We start from the raw sequence: 14,938 nt of genomic DNA, 5'->3' as shown, positions 1-14,938 counted from the left end.
GATAACTCTTCAGTTACTTAAATACAATTGTAATTTCTTCTCTACTTTATCCCCAGGTTCCATTTTCTTTTAGCTAGCTTTCAAAAGCCACCGACTTCTCTTTTGTTCATCATATTTTACAAATATACTCTGTTTCTTCGTACTCTGTCAACTGAACATGATGCTTTATATGGGGTGTGGTGGTGTGGGATAGGGTAAATAGGGAGAAAGGGACTATTACCTCTCTTTGCCCACTGCTTTTCCATCACCCCATCAGCATTTATTGATCATTTGCTAGGTGACACTTCTGTAGGAAATATAGCAGTGAGCAAAATTGATAGTATCTCTGCTCTCAAGGAACTTGCAATTAAGGCAGCTAAAGTATAATAAAATATAGGAATGTTTCCAACAAGAATACTATTATATAACTGTATTGGAAGGGCACCTAATCTCTCTTTAGTGGGGAAAGAGTAGTTCAGGGAATGAACTTTAAGCCAAGGCATAAAGGTAGGAAGGATATTAAAAGCCTATGGAGTTCGAAGCAGAAAAGATGCCAGGCACACAGAGAAAAATACCATATGATCTCACACGTGGAATCTAAAACAGTCAAACTCATAGAAGTAGAGAGTAGAATGTGGTGACCAGAGATGGGTGGCAGGGACAGTGGCCGGATATGGATGGAGAAAGGGGGTATGTCAAAGAGTACAACATTTCATTTAGACAGGAGGAATAGTTTCTGGTGATCTACTACAGCATGCTGACTATAGTTAATAACATGTATTTCAAAACAACTAAAATAATGGATTTTAAATGTTCTTACCACAAATAAATGATAAGAATTTGAAGTGATGGATATGTTTGTTAACCTGATTTGATCATTCCAAATGTTTGGATGCATCTAAACACCACATTGTACCCCATACATACATATATACAATTATTAATTGTCAACTAAAGATAAAACTTAAATGGAATATAGGTTGGTGCATGTTATGACAGAAACTTGATATTTTGAATCTATAAATTTATGACCAGTTGGCTCACAACCACTTATGGAATATGCTATTTCTTCTCTAGACTAAAAGATTAAATGTTGAAAAGAAGATGCTAGGTAAAGGCCCTGAATTTGGAAAGCGTGTCTTATGTCTTTCAGGAATTGAAAGAAGTATAGTAACTTAGATTTAAGGGATGTAGGGGTAAAATGAGGTTGCAGAGGTGAAACTTTAAGATTATACAGGATGTCATAGATGACTTATTGTCATATTTATGATTGTTAAGTTTAATCTTGTTAGAAACATCCTTTCATTTCATTCTTTCGGAATATTTTTCTAATCTCAATTTTTGTAATCTGACACTTGCCATTCTTCTCAACTGAATGTCATTTTGGGAATGTGGAGATTTTAAATAAAGAAAAATAATTAATTATATGGCAAACACTGTATTACTGAGAAATATACCATGATAAAGCCTTGGTGTTGGACTGCTAGATTAGTATCCCTGTTCTAACACTTACTAGCTGTGTGACCAGGTAGAACCTACTTAACCATATATTTTCCTGACTTTTCTTGTCTTTAAAATGGAGTGCCAGGCACAGTGGCTCATGCCTGTAATCCCAGCATTTTTGGGAGGTGGAGATGAGAGGATTGCCTGTTTCCAGGAGTTTGAGACCAGCCTGGATAACTTGGCGAGACATCGTCTCTACAATAAATAAAAAAATTTAGCTGGGCATGGTGGTGTATACATGTGGTTCTGGCTACTTGGATGGCCGAGGCTGAAGGATTGCCTGAGTCCAACAGGTTGAAGCTGCGGTGGCCGTGAGCATGCCACTGCACTCCAGCCTGGGAGACAGAGTGAGACTCCAACCCTCCAAAAATAAAAAAAAATGGAGCTGCCCACTCCATTTGCTATCAAGATTGAAAAAAATTCTATTAAGTTCTTAGAACATAGCCTGGCACAAGATCGGTGCTCAATAAATGCTGATTATTATGATTAGTAGTTTTGTTGGTCTTACTAACATTTTGATGTAAATGTTTTAGATTTTTAAAAAATTAAAATAGAAGCCGGGCTCAGCCTGTAATCCCGTACTTTGAGAGGCTGAGGTGAGTGGATTGCCTGAGCCCGCAGATTCGAGACCCTCCTGGGCAACTTGGTGAGGCCTCATCTCTACAATAAATCAAAAAATTAGCTGGGTGAGGTAGTGCGCACCTGTAGTTCTAGCTACTTGGAAGGTTGAGTGGAAGGATTGCCGGAGCCCAGCAGGTTGAGGCTGCGGTGGCCAGGAGCGGCCACTGCCCTCCAGTCTGACGACAGAATGAGACTCCAACTAAAAAAAATAAAAAATAAAAATAAAATAAAATAGAATATTACCGATAAAATGAAATCTCATTATAGCTCTTCCTGGTTGCCTTTTTCAAAAGCAAATTTCCAAGCTACTTCTCTCTTTTTTTTTAATAAAAGTTTTTGTGTCTACTAATCATTTAGTTCTTTTCAATCAGTTTTTCTTTTAAGAATCTCAAAATTGGTGCATATCCTTCCACTCTGAACTTACAAACTTATTTTTTCCTAAGTCTTCATTGTTCTCCTTGCCTGTAACAAATGCTGGTAGCATCCTTGCAGGATTTATTCCCCCTCATTTTATTATCCTATTATTTCCAGTTGATCAGGATTAGTTTTGAATGACTTATTCTTTTTATCAGTGAAAGATGGCATTCTCAGCATGAAAAAGCAACTTTCCCTGGATAGTTAGAGGTGTATTTTTCTCCTTGGTATTCTTTGGATACATTTTCCAAATTTGTTATTTTTCTCTTATGGTATTTATCATTTTCAGTTATTTCAGTTACTTGGACACATAATTTTTCCACTATAGGCTCAGGTTCCCTACTTTTTTTTCATCTTTGCATTTTTCATAGCATCTAGAATACTGTCTCATAAAATAGCATGTTCACAAAAGATGTAAGTGCATATATCTATGATGAGCAATGATAATGTGTTTTAAAGATGTAGAAAACATGATTATTGTCTTCTTTATTGTAGATTTTTACAAGTGCTTCCTGCTTGCACTGAAGATGAGAAACTGCTAATAGATATCATACATTTTTTAAATAAGTTAATGAAGGAGCAAAGAAAAAATTCACCAGTAGAACTCCTAAATTGGATTCTAGAATTACTTCTTAGACATGTAAGTGTTGTTAAGGAGTTTCGAACTTGGGTTTGAGAAGTAATTTATTTGTAGAAATTATTAATATTATGGAAAAATTTTTTTGTATAGTGTATGCATGATAAAGTAGTCTTCATGTTGTAATGAATGGCTCATAGCAACATGGCCTTCCTGATTTGATTGTGACTTAGTTTGCTAAATTAAAATTCTGTAAAATGAAAGGACCTACAGTCTTGATGTTTAGCAAAACCTGTTCCACATGTTAACTTTCAGCTGTGTCTGCATTTTTAAGTGAGGATTTCAGGGGGGCTGTTCAGAAAGGAATTTGAGAGTTAGGCAAGCAGGCAGAAACGAGGAGCATAGTTAGAATGAGTAAAACAGTGCTCAGGCTTTAAGAAAAGGTTAAAGAGTATTTTCTCTTCTATCCTCCACTACTCTCAGATTTTTAGCTGACTGTATTTTAGCTCATTGCAACTGCTGATGCGAATTCACATCATTCCAAATTCTGATCCTGGTTGCTGCTGACATGAATTTACGTCTTAGCAAATTCTGTTTCTGAATACTGCACATTGTCATACGTATGTGTTATTATATTTTGCTTGAAAATGAATAGCAGGCAAGGAGAAAGTTAATTGAGGTAATTTTCTGATATTGACTTGTGCAATGTTGTTACTGATTTGTGTAGTCGGTAAAAATTGCAGATTGGTTATTATTTTGTTGCAACTAGTGTTTTATACTTGTATTTTGATATTTCAGGGCTTTCATACTTTCTGGTTAGAAATAATTTATCATAATTATGGAAAATGAAGAAATATTTGCTGATAAGATTTCTGAAGTCAGAGGTGAATCCAGTGACCTTGTTAGTGATAGTGAGACAGATAGTGATGTAATGATGCCATGTAAATGAAGAAATAACAGATAATCTGTGACAGTGACTCTAGTACTGGTGAGAACAAACTAGACATGAGTGGATAAAATGTGATCCAAAAAGAGCCTCAGAAGTGTTTATTGGTAATCCGGGTGTGAAGGTATTTCCAAATAATCCTCAAAGTATAGTGAATTTGTTGGACTATTTATTAGAGATGATTGCAACTGAAACGAACAGATGTTATGGATCAGATGCATCACAGATGTAAATGTCCCAAGAAATAAAAAAAGTGGACCAATACTACAGAATGTCCAAGATGAAAAAGTTTCTATCATTAAATATTTTGATGGGACAAGTGAAGAAAACTACAATACATGATTATTGGTCAACATATCTGTCAATTGCTATTCCTTTCTTTTAAAAAATAATGACATGAAATAGATTCCTACAAATTTTGTGGTGTTTGCATTTTTCCAATAATGCAAAAATGTAGTCAAATCCAAGCAGATTATGCAGAAATGAACCCTTAATTAAATAATGTTTTAAATTAGTTCAACACGGTGTACAAACCTGAACAAGAACTTTCCTTGGATGTATCCGTGACACCTCATCATGGAAGACTGTCCTTTCGGTTTTATATTACAAATAAAAATACAAAGTAGCGAATGCTAGTTAGGGTTATAGAGTGGTGTCTGAGGCACATACTGAATATGTCTGCAACTTTCAGGTTTACTGTGGAAAAAGTGACAATTTAGAAAAGACTATTTCACTTGTGCTTAATGACAGAAGTTTGTGGCAACCAGCTTCAGATTTTTAAAAATTTTCATCCACTCTCAGTGTTAGGAAAGTGAAAAATTTTCTGGTTGCAAACGTGTTAAGAAACTTGCCAAGAACCCAAGGAGCTATCTCCCTATCTATTGTTAGTCTGTCTGTCCAACTTGTACTTATTTGTAAAAACCATATAGATTTACTTAATTTAGCAAAGATAAATCTTTGCATAAGTAATCAAGGAAAAGAACACATAAAATCAGAAAAGAGAACCTGAACTGATATAGAGTATAGTGGACCATATAAGACAAATATGTTCCATTATATGTTAACATTTTATAAAGCTTAAAGAGAGGATCTCTATAAAAATACAAAGTGCTATCTTTTATAAGTTAGACATCTTAATTGATGTGAATGTTTGTGTATGTATAAAACTTATTTAGATGTTTATTGTCTTAATCCATTTTCTGTTGCTTATAAGTATACCTGAAACTGGATAATTTATGAGAAACAACATTTATTTATTACAATTTTGGAGCTTGGGAAGTTCAAGGTTGAGAGGGCACGTCTGGTCAGAGCCTTCTTGTGGGTAGGGACTTGGCTGGTACTCTGATGAGTACCAAGTGGCATAGGTTATCACATGGCTGGCTTAGCTCAATTCTTTCTTTTTACAAAGCCACCTCCAGTTTTCTTCCCATGATTAGTCCATGAAGACTCTGTCCTCGTGATCCAATCAATACTGTCACATTGGGGGTTAAATTTCAACATGAGTTTTGGAGGAATATTCAAACCATAGCAATTATCTTCTCCCTTATTGTGGACTGGTGAAAATAGGGACTGTTTTGATCATGATTGCATACCCAAGCACTCACCATAGTGCCTTGTACATAATGAACTCTCAATAAACATTCATTAACTCAGTGATAAGCATATGACATTAAGGAAGCTACACAGCTAATTACAAGAAGCACACATAACCTCAATTTCACGACTTGTTAAAATACAACAGAAATGGGAACTATGGATTATGCTCAGGGTTACACATACAAATATATTTATGGCCTACATTTCTAGAATTATAATTACAGGGATATGTGTACATGTATGTGTGTTGAGGTTTCTGTGATTTTGTTAATAGATAACTTTTTTTTTGAGTGAAATGGAAATCTTTTTATATTTGAAGCTTTTTTGTTTTCTGTGACTTATTTTTTGATGTTCTTGCTAGTTCTGCTCCACAATTGTTTTGTTAGTTTTCTTTCTTTTTTTTTCTTTTCTTTCTAACAGAGGAGCTCTTCATCAGTTAGGGAGGTAAGCTCTTTATCTATGATGGGAGTTGCAGATGTGCAAATGCTTTTGTTCTTGTCATTTGTCTTCTGAGGCTACTTGTATTTAGGACTTAATTATCTTCTATCTTATCTACTTATTTCAATATCTTGACTTAGTTGTGTTATTTCTGGTTTTCATCTTGTGTTATATTTACATTATGTACCATAATTATAATTTTGATGATTACTCATGGTTCTACAGGGGTGTGTGTATGTTTGTCAAAAACTTGACCATTTCTCACCTTGTTGACCGTTCTCACCCTAAGCTGCGCCTCTGCACTCCTCCCTTGGTTATTGCAGCCCTTAAACTTCTACTCAGGCCCCCTGTGGTTTTCAAGATTGCTATTAGTGATCTTTCTAAAGTTGAGTCACATCTGGTCACTCATCTGCTCATATTCTCCACCAGCTATATCATTTAGATTAAGCTCCAAAGTATTTACTGTAGCCTTAAAGGCTGTATTGAACTTGATTATCCATCTGAACTCAGCTTCTACCACATGGTACTTTACTCCTCTGTTTCAGCCACTTTGGCCTTCTGGTTGTTTTTCTTTTTCTTTCTCTTTTTTTTTGAGTCAAAGTCTCAGTCCATCACTAGAGTGCAGTGGCATGTTCACTCCCAGACTAGAGTGCAGTGGTGTGTTCATGGCCGTCCCAGCGTCGACCCACTAGGCTCAGGCCATCCTTCCGCCTCAGCCTTCCAAGTAACCTCAACTACAGGTGCATGCTACCATGCCCGGCTTATTTATTTATTTATTTTATTTAGTGTAGAGATGAGGTCTTGCCAAGTTGTCCAGGCTATTCTCAAACTTGTGGGCTCAGGCAGTCCCCTCACCTCATCCTCCCTAAGTGCTGGGATTATAGGCTTGAGCCACCATTCCCAGCCTCTTTTTCAAACATTTGGCTCACAACTACCAAGTACTTTTGCATTTCCTTTACTTCCTGCTATAATTCTCTTCCCTACGTATTCATATGTATGATGCCCACACTTAATTCAGTGTTCTGTTCAAATGGTAAACAGAGAAGACTTCTCTGACCATTGTGTATAGTCATAGCATCTCTCTGTGACTGTCTGTCTGACTCCTTAATCCTATTCTATTTCATTTTTCTTTATTGCACTTATTATTCCCACTTGAAGAATATCTTTGCTCATTTTCTGTCTCTTCTGCTCTACTTAGAATGTAGACTTCATGAGGCCAGGTTATTTGTTTTATATACTGCCTTATTATATTTATGTAGTCAAGCTTATCAGTTTCATACTTTATAGATTCTAAACTATGTTTCTTCTTGTAAAGATCTCTGTTCCAGTGTTTTGAGTAAACACTCCCATGTTTTCTTTTGTAACTATTTTTTGGAGTCAGGGACCTTACTCAGTTGCTCAAGGCTGGGGTGTAGTGACATGATAACGGCTCACTGCAGCCTCAACCTCCTAGGCTCAGGTGATCCTTCTGCCTCAGCCTCCTCAGTAGCTGGGACTACAGGAATGTGCCACCCATCACGACTAGCTAATTTTTTGATTTTCTGTAGAGATGAGGTCTCACTGTGTTGCCCAGGCTGGTCTCAAACTCTTGGCCTCAAGTGATCCTTCCACCTTGTCCTCCCAAAATGCTAGGATTGCAGGTGTGAGCCACTGTACCAGGTCTTTTTTTTTTTTTTAATAACTTTTACACTTTAATTTTTGGTTATATATTTATTCATCTTGAATTTCCTTCAGTGTGAAGGGTTTTTAAAATACTTAACAATTTCCTCATATCATGTGTCTCTCCCTGATTTGAATTGCTACTTTAAAAAAAATTATGAACTAATATTTCATATATTGCGGTATGAGTGGGCTTTGTATAGTATCATATTCTTTTGCTATGCCTGTATTTTCTGAAAAAGTACATTTTTAAATTATCTTAGCAAATTTCTCCATTGTAAAATTTATATTGCATATTTTTCTCTTGCTATTTTTATTTTCATTTTATGAAACTAGTTATAGGACAATTGTCTAACGGGAGGACATTTGTATGTGAATTTTGTTGACTTCTGTATAATGGCAAAGAAATACCTTTAACAAAGTTAAAAAGATATTATAGCTAAGATAATATATCACAAATTGGGGACAAAAGACTGATTTCTTTAAAGTACACTTATGCTTAATAAGATGATTGAACTTCTGCTTTACATAGAATCTTATTCAGTAAAGTGTACTCTTATGTTACTTTTTTTTTTTTTTTGAGTTGGAGTCTTACTCTGTCATCCAGACTGGAGTGCAGTGGCCGCTCCCGGCCACCTCAGCCTCAACCTGCTGGGCTCCGGCGATCCTTCTGCCTCAGCCTTCCAAGTAGCTGGAACTACAGGCGCTACCACGCCCAGCTCATTTTGATTTATTGTAGAGATGAGGTCTCGCCAAGTTGCCCAGGCGGGTCTCAAACCCGTGGACTCAGGCAATTCACTTACCTCAGCCTCCCAAAGGTGCGGGATTATAGGCTGAGCCACCGAGCCCGGCTTTGTTACTTTCTTAAGGACTATGTCAAAGTGCCATATTTACTTGGATTTTCTCTTAACTTTTATTTTAAAATTAAGCATTTGGGAATAATTATTTTCTATATATGTTTTAATAAAGCAAAACAGTAAAATCTAATGCCATTATAGTTTTTTATAGCTTTTAACATGCTTAAATATTTTAGAGATTTGAGTTCAAAATGTTACTAAAAGAATCTCTGGGTCAACCTCCTTGGGTCCCCTCCCACTGTGGGAGCTTTTCTGTCCTCTTAATGAATTCTGCTTTCTAAAAATAAAAATAAAAAAAAGAATCTCTATGATGCTTTCCTCTGAGTTTTTGGATAAGTAATGTTTGGTCTATGCACTTTTTTATGATTTAATAATCTTTTTACTCATTATATGTGTTTTTAAAGAATAAACTCTAATCTCTTTTTTAGAGGATTATTGTTTTGTGTTGTGAAACTAGCATATATAATGGCCTTTAGTTTAAAATCTTGGAAATCTGTGCATTAACTGAACTAATTTGGTTTCAACCATTTCATAGGTTGTCTATTCACTGTTTATTATTTTTCTTTGCTATGTAGAAGCTTTTTAGTTTGATGTAATCTTATTTTTCTATTTTTGCTTTTGCTGCTTATGCTTCTGGGCTCATATCTAAAGAATCATTGTCCAGACCAATGTCATGGATCTTTCCCTCGATATTTTCTTCTACCACTTTTACAGTTTCACGTCTTATGTTTAAGTCTTTAATCTATTTTGAGTTGTTTTTTGTATATGGTATAAAATAAGGGTCTATTTCATTCTTCTGAATGTGGATTTCCACTTTGCCTAACACCATTTTTCGGAGAGACCTTACTTTCGCCATTATGCATTCTTGGCACCTTTGTAAAATCAGTATGTGCATTTATTTCTGGGCTGTCTGTTCTGTTCTGTTCCATGGCCTATGTGTCTGTTTTTATGCCAGTACTATGCTGTTTTGATTACTATAGCTTTGTAGTATGTTTTGAAGTCAGGTAGTATGCTGTCTCCAGATTTGCTTTTTTGCTCAACATTGCTTTGGCTATTTGAGGTCTTTTGTGGTTCCCTATTAAGTTTAGCATTATTTTGTCTATTTCTGAGAAAAATGACATTGGAATTTTGATAGACTGCATTAAATCTGTAGATTGTTTTGGGTAGTATGGACATTTTAGCAATATTGATTCTTTCAATTTATGGACATGGGATATCTATTTATTTGTGTCTTCAGTTTCATCAATATTTTTTGGGTTTTGTCAACCTAAAAAAAGATATCAGAGGAAAATATCTCATATTAATTAATTTATTCGTGAGTAAGCAAAGAGGAGTATAAACTGGGATGTACAACTATAACAAGCCACAGGTGTACCCAAAGAAGGGAGAGTAAAGAGGAAGCTTTTCTTTGGCAAAAAGGGAGAAATTAGAAACAAAGTTTATTTGTTCCAGAGTCTCAAAGTCAAAGTTGGTATCAGTTCATTGGTGAAGTTGCCATTACTAGGCAAGTGTCATTTTTAGAGCATCTAATCCGAACTTCTGAGGTTCTAAAGAATGTCTAGTGATAAACCTGGTTGTAGAGATTTGTGCATATGTGAAGGTTGGTTGTAAAAAGCATGAGATACGTGAAGGACATGAAGGAATTGCTTGTGGGGTCATTTTAGAAAGTCCTTAAAACAGTTCTTATCTCAGACATGCAATTGTGAGCCCTCTTCTTTTTTGTGCCTTTCCTGCTCCAGTTTTTTTTGGGAGGGTCTGATGAGTGATTTTATTCTGGTATCTGCAACTTTCACATTTTCAATGTAGAGATATTTCACCTCCTTGGTTGCACTTATTCATAGGTATTTAAATTTTATTTTTGGTAGCCGTTGTAGACGGTATTTTTAAAAAATCTCTTTTTGTTGTTAGTGTATAGAAGCACTGCAGATTTTTGCATGTTGATTTTGTATCCTATAACTTTACTAAACTTTATCAGCTCTAAGAGTTTTTTGTGGAGTCTTTAAATATCAGTCTCTAGATGTAAATTTCTAGATATAAGATTAATCATATCATCTGCAAAGAGGGACAGTTTGACTTTCTATTATCCAGTTTGCAATGACTTAAGATCAGTAATATAGCTTTTCCAAGTAAATTATTTTGATTTTGTGGATATACATGAAAGGTTATACAAAAGCTACGGTTGTAAAAGCTAACAATAAGAATGCCTGATTAGGCAGAAGAATGCTAATAGGAAGTGAAAAGAAAAATCTAACTTCCTGAGGGAAGATTTAAAAATTTTCTCTTATGGAAATTTTTTCTATATGTTTTAAAAAAACATTCATTTATTATGAACATATTGTAATTCTGAGGCGATTTAGGGATTTTTTGCATTTCAAATCTGTTTTTTGATATGATGATATTTTAATATAGAAAATGACCTAGAAGTGCTGAATTTGAATACCTTCCTTTTCAGAAGGAGTTTTTTGATGCCAGTTCATAGAAGTGAGGCTGTTCAAAACTATGTAGCATATGTATCTTCCTTGGCTGACTTTCACTTAACGGGTTTATGTGCACTTAGAGTTCATTGCGGGCATTGCACATCTTTTTGGCATAGCTTGCTGATGTGTGTAAAATTGGATATGATGAATGGTAACAGTGTGCACATAAAGAAAATGAGCCATCATTATAGAAATTGTTGCCTTTTGAAGGTCAGCAGCGACAAAATAATGGCCCAAGTAGTTAGTTTAAAATTAGGATTGAATACTAATATCTAAAGACAAAAACTTCAGATATGATTAAGCACTTGAGATCAATAGGCATTAGTAGAGACGTCTATTCTATTCTCTGGGTACTTGAAGAATGGTAATTCATCCCATGTATTAGAAGTGATGTTGCTGAGGTTCATGGAATCTTAATGTTAACATGTAAATCAAAGACCAAAAAAGTCTACAAACAAAGCAATCTACAAACAGAAACAAGTTCTTAATCAGATGAAATTATTGGAAGAATCTTAATTTTAGGTATACACATACTGTATCAGTATATTTGTGTGTTAATGAGTAGCTTCTACTGAATTTTTATCAGTATGTCAGACTTAATAATTCCTGATAGGGAAATTATATTTTACCAAGGTAAGGTTTGCATCTTGGTATGAACACTTTGCTTATTTTGTTAGTAGTTATGGGAGTCTCAGGGTATGTGAGTGTGAGTTAGCCTTTGATTTTTTAGGGCTAAGAATACTATAGAAGATATAGTTATTTTTATTATTTACTAAATGTGTATCTTGATTCTTTTATTTATGTATAGAGGTTGCAATTATGTTTTATGTAATTTTAATTGATCCAAAAACATTTCTTGCTCAAGATAAAATAAAGTAGGGGAAAATATTGCTTAGATGTTAAAACATTACAAAATAAATTAAAAGCAAAATCCTCTTCCCGAATACTTTGAAAAGGTCTCAATTATATTATTTATAGTTGTGTGTATCTGATGAAGAATATTCTACCTACTACATAAGCAATTTAAAGGTTTCGTCTCTTTTTTCATTTCTTTTTCCTAATGAGAATGCAGTTAATTTTTAATTGAGTTCTGTAAGTGAAGGATTTTCTAACAACAGTAATTACAGTTTGATTTTATCTCTTTTTATATATTATATGTGCTAGTAATGTGACACAGTGCTGAGGATGGAAGGTTAACTAGTTGTGGAGTAAGATGCTTCTTGCTCTGTTCTTTGTATGACTTAGATAAGTTACCTCACCTGTTTGTAAATCTCTTTTCCCATCTATAAAACGGGAATGAGAATGAGAATCTTGTAGTTTAATTAAAAAGTTAAATGATACCCTATCTCTTTCTCTTTTTAGCACAGTCCCTGAGACATTATAGGTGATTAACAAATATGCTATATTTCTATTAATGATGCGGGTTAATGTAACATTTTTTACTTTCAGTATTATTAGAAATCATCCATCTCTATTCATCTAACTACAATTTTTCTAGAAGGAAACATTTTACAAAGCATTAGTTTTATTTGTTGACTAACCTGTCAAATTAACATCTATGATTACCATAGATGCTTGCTAGCCTTTTCGCATCCACTTTGTCATATGTGTTTGTACATTTTTTATAGGATTAGTTTGGTATTATATGTCAAAAGGATTGTAACTATTATGATTACATAACTATTATTATCATTTAGGAATTTCATTGCTTATAATTTGTAAATAAGATAAATTTCAGAATTGCACACACTGTGTGTCGCAGCTCAAATTATAAATCATTGATTACCCAGGAATTGATGTGGTAAATTCTTATGATTGAAAAACAATCAGATATTAAAATAATGCTTTTGCAGGAATATTGGTAATAACATTAAATAGAAAAAAATGGTTATAGTAGGGGATTTTTTTCTCTTAATCTGAGTTTGTTAAAAATATGTAACTAAAATTCTTTTTATTGTCACAGAAACTAAAAGGAGAGTAAGTACTATTATATAATAGTGGAAATCTGTGTGCAGTCAAATATATGTGGTTTGTTTTTCTGATTGCGTTTCAATTTTCTCACTTTTCTATGATTTGCTTTCCTTTTATTGAGAATATATTAAACACCTTTTGAGTTTAGAACATCAATACTAATGTAGTATAAAGACCCTCACCTACTATAACTCTTAGTTAATCTAGAACATGGTTAGCAACAAAACCCTTATAGGAAATGACACATTACTCAATTAGAGACTAAATATATTTTTTACAAATTTCATTTTTTAGAGTCCAAACCCACTATTAGACCTGCTGGTTCTGACAGAGACACAGGCACGAGAAGAAACAGATGATATCCGGACTGCTGTCAGGCAACAACTTCAGAAAGAACTGAATGCCCTTTTTAATACCTTACTGCTCAGTTTCGTAGAAGTTACTGACAGGTACCATTTGTGTCATTAAAAATTAAGATAAAAGTCATTATTTTAACCATTTTAATGTGTGCATGTAAGTGGTTTTTAATGTATTCCCCAAATTTAGTATATTTTAGTATATTTACAGTTTTGTATAACTGTCACCTCTAATCTAGAATGATATCATTGCCTCAAAAAGCAGCCTTATATCCTTGAAGAAGTCCCTCCTCATTCACACTTTCCTGTAGGTCCTGGAATCTACTAATCTGCTTTATGTCACTATGGATATGCCTATTCTGGATATTTCACATAGATAAAATCAAACAATATGTGACCTTTTGTGTCTTTTTACTTTGCATTGTGTTTTCAAGGTCCATTCATTCTGTAGCAAATATCAGGACTTTATTATGACTGAAAAATATTCTATGTACAGATATACTACATTTTGTTTATCCATTTATTCATTGGTGGTCATTTGACCTATTTCCACCTTTTGAGTATTGTGAATAGGCACTGCTATAAGCATTTGTATATAGTTTTTTGTGTGGACATATGTTTCATTTCTTTTGAGTATGCAACTATTCTCTTGAGTATATAACTAGTAGAATGGCTAGTCCATGTGGTAACACTATGCTTAACTTTTTGAGGCAGTTCCAAATTTTTTTCCACAATTGCTATGCCATTTTACATTCCCACCAGCAGTGTATGAGTGTTTAAATTTCTCCATATTCTTACCAACACTTACTATTATGTCTTTTTAATGGGTATAAATTGGTATCATTATGGTTTTGATTTGCATTTCCAAAATGAAAAATGACATTGAATATATTTTTATGTTCTTATTTGACTATTTGTGTATCTTCTTTGAGGAGTATTTATTTGACTTCTTTGCATATTTTGAATTGGGTTTTTGCTATTTTCTTGTTGAATTGTAGGGACCTTTATAAACTTTGAATATTGATTCCTTATCAGATATATGGCTTCTGAATATTTTCTTACATACTGTTTTTCCCCATTAAATTATTTTAGCACTTGTGTTGAAAATCAGTTGATCGTAGATGTATGGTTTGTTTCTGGACTCTCAATTTTATTGTATTGATTTGTCTGTTTTTATGGTCATAACACAGTATTTTGATTACTGTAGATTTGTACTAAATTTTGAAATTGCTAAGTATAAGTCTTCTAACTTTGTTCTTTTTCAAGTTTGTTTTTGCTACTCAAAGATCAACTTTTCCATATTTGCAGAAAATATCATTGAAATTTTGATAGGGCTCGGTGGCTCAGCCTGTAAACCCATGCCTTTGGGCGGCTGAGGTGAGTGAATTGCCTGAGACCGCGGGTTCTAGACCTACCATGGCAACTTGGTGAGACCTCATCTCTACAATAAATCAAAAAATTAACCGGGCATGGTAGCGCATTCTTGTAGTTCCAGCTACTTGGAAGGCTGAGGCGGAAGGGTCGCCAGAGCCCAGCAGGTCGAG

At 34.3% G+C, this 14,938-nt stretch overlaps 1 protein-coding gene across 1 annotated transcript in view; it reads left to right on the top strand.

The window, feature by feature from the left end:
- Positions 1-3,016: 3,016 nt before the first annotated feature.
- Positions 3,017-14,938, top strand: part of RTTN (rotatin) — a 109,472-nt gene continuing 97,550 nt past the window's right edge. Inside the window, exons 1-2 of the mRNA XM_008068419.2 lie at positions 3,017-3,157; positions 13,333-13,487. Of these exons, the coding sequence (XP_008066610.2) occupies positions 3,089-3,157; positions 13,333-13,487 (224 nt within the window). The 5' untranslated portion in view covers positions 3,017-3,088. The remainder of the gene's footprint in view (positions 3,158-13,332; positions 13,488-14,938) is intronic.

The sequence above is a fragment of the Carlito syrichta genome, unplaced genomic scaffold (genome assembly GCF_000164805.1).
Source record: "Carlito syrichta isolate Samal-C Ts95f unplaced genomic scaffold, Tarsius_syrichta-2.0.1 Scaffold310835, whole genome shotgun sequence".
Taxonomy (NCBI): Eukaryota; Metazoa; Chordata; class Mammalia; order Primates; family Tarsiidae; genus Carlito; species Carlito syrichta.
Note: the sequence above shows the minus strand (reverse complement) of the source record. Positions and strands in the feature narration are given on the sequence as shown.